Genomic DNA, 7,118 nt, shown 5'->3' with positions numbered 1-7,118 from the left:
GAAGACTCATCAATCCCAACCTTCAGTTCCAACACGGTCTTTAAACGTGTGTAAAGCAGCCAAAAGGTCACAGCAGCTGCATTGAAGGGCAAAGACGAAAACTGAGGAAAAACATTGTCTTTTTCATTGTTGGTGTAGTCTGTTGATTTAAGGGTGTTTCCTGTGGCAGCCATGTGTGTTTGTACATGTGCACTTATTTTATAGCTCTGTCACAGGGGCGTGTACTAGAGAGAGAGATGCCATTCGGGCATATTGCTTACGCCCCTTTGGGTCCCCGGGACCAGGATTGAGAACCAGTGGCTTAGACATCTGGGGTGTGACCCCTAGTGTTTTTTGGTGGGAGTGTCTTGGAAACATTGTGGACCTATAATAAACATTTGAGCAGTGTTTCCAAATCCGGATATATATATACACACAATTACCAGTCAAAAGTTTGGACATCTACCGGTACTCATTCCAGGGTTTTTCTTTATTTGTACTATTTTCTACATTGTAGAATAATAGTGAAGACAAAACTATGAAATAACATATATAGAATCATGTAGTAACCAAAACAAATCAAAATATATTTGAGATTCTTCAAAGTAGCCACCCTTTGCCTTGATGATTATAGTCCCACTAAGCGCAAACCAGATAGGATGGCGTATCACTGCAGAATGCTGTGGTAGCCATGCCTGATTCACGCAGTCTCTCTGAATAGTTGATGGTTATGTGTCTGTTACTTGAACTCTGTGAAGCATTTATTTGGGCTGCAATTTCCGAGGCTGGTAACTCTAATGAACTTGGGTCTTCCTTTCCTGTGGCAGTCTTCATGAGAGCCAGTTTCAACATAGCGCTGGATGGTTTTTGCGACTGCATTTGAAGAAACTTTAAAAGTTCTTCATTTCAGAATTGACTGACCATGTCTTAAAATAATGATGGACTGTCGTTTCGCTTTGCTTATTTGAGCTGTTCTTGCCATAATATGGACTTGGCCCTATTTGGTAAAAGACCCATCTTCTATATGCCACCCCTACCTTGTCATAACACAACTGATGGATTGGCTCGAACGCATTAAGAAGGAAAGAAATTGCACAAATGAACTTTTAACAAAGTAACACTGGAATGAGTAGGTGTCCAAACTTTTGACTGGTACTGTATGAATATGTCCTATAGCATTGGCCACTGTGGTGGGAAAGTCTAATCAAATCAAAGTTTATTTGTCACGTGCGGCGGTGAAATGCTTACTTACAGGCTCTAACCAACAGTGCAATTTCAAGAACAAAAAGGTATTAGGTGACCAATAGTTAAGTCAAGAAATAAAAACAACAGTAAAAAGACAGTGGAAAAAAACCACAATCTTCAAGTATGTGACTGGCAAAAGGCATTGCCTGGACTTGGATGGCCTTGGGTGCATATTTAATATATATAATATATAATAATATATATGCCATTTAGCAGACGCTTTTATCCAAAGCGACTTACAGTCATGTGTGCATACATTCTACGTATGGGTGGTCCCGGGAATCGAACCCACTACCCTGGCGTTACAAGCGCCATGCTCTACCAACTATTTGAGCCTTGCTGCAAGCTCACTGGAGCGAGTGGCCAGACAAGTCTCTCCGCTGCCCAAAATGGAAGGTTGCGGTTGGGGAGGGGATGCCGCAGAGTAGCTACTGGGTGCAGTTTGAATTAGGTTACTATGAACAGCAGGGAACCACTGCTGCGTGTCTGTGTTTGTCACCATTTTGGTTTCGGGTTACTTATAAAATCCAGATTGTCCATGCATATCTCGTGTGTGTTTGTGTGTGTGTTTTTCCTCTGCCATATCGACACAGGATTGTGTATGTGTTTTATATTTGCCCTGATGTTCATATTGCATCTCAACGGCTGTGTGTTTTGGAGGTGGAGAATGGGAATTGGTAGTGGGGAGGATGCACCAGATTAGTGGAACAAGCGCCAACAGGCAGATGCAGAGTACACACACTCTCTACCTCTCCATCTGACCGCTTCATGCTGAAACCCAAACACTTAAGAGAGAGCTGAGAGGGTGTGTGTTTTTGGATGCGCATAGTAAGGTAGAGTACATTCAAAGAGATAAGGTCACCATAGAAACGGGATACGCATCACAGTTTATATAACTGCATACCAGACGAGTTCGGCTGGTAGCTAGGGATGGGCTGAAATCTGCCTTTCTGTCTCTCCAATATCAAATTGATTTATAAAGCCTTTTTTTATTTTTTACATCAGCAGATGTCACTAAGTGCTGTACAGAAACCCAGCCTAAAACCCCAAACAGCAAGCCATACAGATGTAGAAGCACGGTGGCTAGGAAAAACTCTCTAGGACGGCTGGAACATAGGAAGAAACCTCGAGAGGAACCAGGCTCTGAGGGGTGGCCAGTCCTCTTCTGGCTGTGCCGGGGGGAGATTGTAAGAGTACGTGGCCATTAAGGACAGCTTGCTCATCAAGGTGTTCAAATGTTCCTAGATGACTAGCAAGGGTCACAGTGGTTGTAGAGGGTTCTACCGGTCAGCACCTCGGGAGTAAATGTCTTGTTTTTAAAAAATCAGTCCCACTGGTTCAGATCTTAACCACATGTACAGCTTTTGCTTTATGACCAGTCTCCAGACCTTGTGTTGTCATGAGGCTGAATCTCCTCCCCCCTTCCACCCTGGTATAAGGTGGCCCACAGCTGTGACTTGAACCACAACCTCCTTCCATCTATCCATCCTGCCATTTTCCACCCCTGAAGGGAGTGTGCACTCCTCTCCTCCCAGCCTTTATGCTCCCTGCAGGGAAAGAGAGAAAGGGGGATGAAGGACAGGGTGTACTTCAAGGCTGTATGCTCTGCCCCCCCCCACACCCACACACACACACCACCACAGCCCTCTTGCCGTTTGGATTCAGGCACAGACCGTGGGAGGTGGGCAGTAGTGGGAGGTGGGCGTTGATCCTGAGATCAGGGGCATTGCAGGGAGGGAGTGTTTTGCTTGTTTGTTTTTCTATTCATGCACAAGTGTTTGAATGAGAGACTCTGTCATCTGTAAATTAGTTGAGTTTGTGTAAGTGCCTGTATGTGTCGTGTCCATTTGGAATCATCTACCTCTGTATGAATGTGCACGCACGTTTATGTGTACATGTACAACGTGTGCGTGGGGGTGCACATGTTTGAGATTCTGGGCGTATGTGTTTTGTGTCTGTGTTTATGTGGGAGTTGGATTTGTGCTCCTCTCTCCCACTCCTGTCATGTGGAGCGGTGTGCTCACTTCTAATCTGAGCCAGAGATTTTCTGCACTTTTAAGCTTCAGCATAATACGTGGCGGGAGGAGAGAAAGTGAGAAAACAGGCTTGGGAGAGAGGGAAACCATCTCCCCACCCTGTTACGTGCACCGATCCATCTTCGGGACATGCTATTTTTCTCTCTTTGTACTTGGACACACTGTATTAGTTTGACAGTGGAGCAGGGAGATTATCAGTGGCCATCTCTCTCTGTTACCACTGTGTGGATCCAAGAGCCTGTCACAATGGGTCTTCCCCCACGCCTAGAAGGTGAATGACCTGAACAGACCTCACCAATGAAACACAGTGGCAACCTGCCCCGAGATCCCGGCAGCCATATTGGATGAGTCAAACCGGATGACTTCTCTCACATTCTAGTCTGAGACTTTATTATGTAAGCTACACATGAAACAAACAGGGAATGTGTCCTCTCTATGCTATTAGTTTCTATGGTCTCCTTTGCCATACTGCACTTCATAGCTAGCTCTGCAGCGCCCTGCTGTTCCTTTGCAGGTAGAGTTGAAAGGATGTGCTATTTTCCTGTGGTCACACACAGAGCTCCAGGGGAATAATGATGGGGAAGGTGATCGAGACCCGTGGCCTTCGCCACTCTTCCTCGCCCACTCACTCACTCACTTCTTTCTCTTATTCTCTCTCTTTCTCATGCACTCTCCTCTCTTTCCTCTGGTTCTCTCTCTTTCTCATGCACTCTCCTCTCTTTCCTCTGGTTCTCTCTCTTTCTCATGCACTCTCCTCTCTTTCCTCTGGTTCTCTCTCTTTCTCATGCACTCTCCTCTCTTTCCTCTGGTTCTCTCTCTTTCTCATGCACTCTCCTCTCTTTCCTCTGGTTCTCTCTCTTTCTCATGCACTCTCCTCTCTTTCCTCTGGTTCTCTCTCTTTCTCATGCACTCTCCTCTCTTTCCTCTGGTTCTCTCTCTTTCTCATGCACTCTCCTCTCTTTCCTCTGGTTCTCTCTCTTTTGCATCCCATTTGTTTCTCCCCCTCCACCCACGTTCTCGCTCTCTCTTTCCTCTCTCTCTCTCTCTCTCTCTGTGCTTTGCCTGTCGTCTGACTTTCATACTCTTTCTTTTTTTTATCGCGCTGTCTACTTCCTCTGCTCATCTTTTGCCGCTCTCTCTCTCTCTCGCTCTCTGGGCTCCGTCTCACTGCAGCCACTCAACGTGGCATCTCCCAGGCAACTGTGGGAAACCAGTACTGCCAAGAGGTCGACGATGCGTGGACTCTCTCGCTGCAGCACGCAACGACTGCAGATTCCCACATTAGCCCACAAACGAGCACGTTTTAACACACACAGCCACACACTAGCATGCACACAGTCGAACCCGCAAAATACCACACAAGCACACATATTTAAATGTCATCCACACGCGGACACCGACAAATATATTACATTCATTGGAAGTGCCTAATTACCATATGTAGTGGATACTTCAGGGGAAGGGAGTGGATCAGAAGCCTCTATTACAATCAAGCGATAGAATCACACGCAGAGAATTGGTTCTGTAGTTTTCGCAATATCCAATGTCGCACAGTATTTGTCTTTTCTTTCCTGTTGAAATATAGTTAGAGTAGCCAGGAGGACGAGCGGTCTGAACAGGTCTTAATCTAGTAGTGATCGAACAGCAACGCCTCCATGCTTTCTATGCTTTATGAATTCAAAGCAGGTATTGCCATTCCACTGTCCCAGCCCCGCTCCAACGTGTGCCAAATTCTGTCACACACACACACACACACACACACACACACACACACACACACACACACACACACACACACACACACACACACACACACACACACACACACACACACACACACACACACACACACACACACACACACACACACAAGCACTCCCTCAGAGGTCAGTGGGTTCCGTTTGTGACGGTCTCAGTCTGGGATTGAGCATGGGGGCAGTTTGATTAGCACGGCTAGTGAGTGCTCTCTTAATGATGCACTCTGGGTAATGGAATGTGGGGGCACCCGTTTTTGTGCCTCAGCTTCTAGTCATTTTCATCAAAACCTTTGGTTTTTTTTGTTTGTTGTCGTTACATATCCTGAACACGCGTCTGCAGGCCTATATTGTCAACATCCTCACACCCCTAGTGTGCGTGTGGTGTCTTGTTGATGGTCAGTGTGTTAATATCTGTCTGTAAAATACAACACTCTTTAACTCATATGTCTGACCCTGCGAGGTTAAGTATCCACTAGCCTGCTTATCCCCATAACACCAGCAGTAAACTAGAGAAAGTATATCCTGTCACCGGGAACAATCCCTCCACACTCTGTCTACTGCTTTTCCAGAGTAACAACTTCCCCCTAACCAGAGAGGAAATAGGCCTACACTTTCCAATTTCATCCGTCTCGTTTGTTGTCATTTGAAATAATAATAATAATAACAACACCACCTCACAAGTCATTGAAATCTCATCTGATTTAGTGGGATTGGAGCGATTTAACCGCAGTCCAGCCGGTCCGAGACTCCTAGTCAGGGTTTATAAATATGCCTCCCCTCTGGTGTGTAGAGCTATAGACTGAATTGGAGCACAGAGGACCAGGTGGCGGTTTCACTGAGACAGGATTTATCTTAGCCCAGTAGCAGGGCCAGGGATTTAACAGCAGACAAAGGTGACGTTAAGGGATTTCAGACACCCATTTTTTTTATCTCTCTCTGACACCATAATCAAATTTGAGCTTTTGGGGCACGACTGGTTGAACAAGTACAGTGGAGATACAGCTGTACCGGCTGTAGAAGCACAGCCATGCATAATTAACATGCTTTTCTCTCTCCCGCTCTCTCTTCCTCTCCTATCTCCCAATATCCCCTCTTCATAATCCCTTTTTCTTACACTCTTTTCTGCCCATTTTCTTCTCCCTCTCCCTTTCCTCCATTCTCTATCCTTTCTCCCTCTGTCTCCCTCCCTACCTCTCTCTGTCTCCCTCCCTCTTTCTCTCTCTCGTTTCCACAGAAACCCTCCTGGATGACTTCATGTTGACTCACCCCATCTTCCTGGCCTCAGACAGGTTCCAGCAGGTCCTACTCCAGCAGTATCCTTTACCTTCCCTTTCCTTCCTGGCCTAGCCTGACCTGGGAGCCCCAATGTGTAAACATACACACACCTACACACCCTTCCCAGACATCCCCAGGAAGAATTGGGATGCAGGAAGGCTCGGTCTGAGCACTCCCATCCGCTGTGCAAGGCGAGGGTGGCCCACTTCTGGTTTCCTGTCCGAGTGCTCGTTAGCACCAAGATAATGCTGTTTTGTTCAACGCCACTTACCTCGCTAGGCTAATATAAACAATGGCACTGAACTTGCCTTGACACCGAATTTGGACATGGACAATGTTTTTTTTTGTTATTTTTTTTTGCTTTAGAAAAGGTTATCTTTTGTCTTTTTGAAGCAACACGTTAAGTAGCCTAGCATATGATGTCCGCTATGTTAAAAGCTAGGGCTGTTTTTTATGGAACATGTGTGTTCACAGTGTTCAGGTAAAAGCTCTTGCAAATTAGCCGATTTAAAAATATATATATATTCTAATAATAAAATGTAATTGTTATGAATATTTATATTTTCTACAGTATCAAAGCCATATTAGGCTACTCAGTCAGGCCGGCGCTCAATTTGAGTAAGATTATCCAGTGCTGTTGCTCGTAACTTGGCAGGAGCGCTCGACCAAAGGTTTAAGAACCGAAGACTCCTTAGTAACAACAACGCCTCTGGTTCCCGTCTGCACCAAGCCAAGGAACAGTGTTTCTGTTTTGGCACCACCACAGGGGGTTCAGTAAAGTTGAGCAACAGTCCCTGACGCAGAGCTGGGATTTGGGCCGCAGTAG

The 7,118-nt window shown here is 45.8% G+C and overlaps 1 protein-coding gene across 2 annotated transcripts in view; it reads left to right on the top strand.

The window, feature by feature from the left end:
- Positions 1 to 7,118, top strand: part of LOC123999248 (rap guanine nucleotide exchange factor-like 1) — a 41,910-nt gene that overhangs the window by 11,507 nt on the left and 23,285 nt on the right. For both annotated transcript variants that reach the window (XM_046304817.1, XM_046304815.1), the window contains exon 2: positions 6,252 to 6,330. In XM_046304817.1, coding sequence (XP_046160773.1) covers positions 6,252 to 6,330 — 79 coding nt within the window. The remainder of the gene's footprint in view (positions 1 to 6,251; positions 6,331 to 7,118) is intronic.

Source organism: Oncorhynchus gorbuscha, linkage group LG16 (genome assembly GCF_021184085.1).
Source record: "Oncorhynchus gorbuscha isolate QuinsamMale2020 ecotype Even-year linkage group LG16, OgorEven_v1.0, whole genome shotgun sequence".
Taxonomy (NCBI): Eukaryota; Metazoa; Chordata; class Actinopteri; order Salmoniformes; family Salmonidae; genus Oncorhynchus; species Oncorhynchus gorbuscha.
This window is presented reverse-complemented; position numbering and strand designations above follow the sequence as displayed.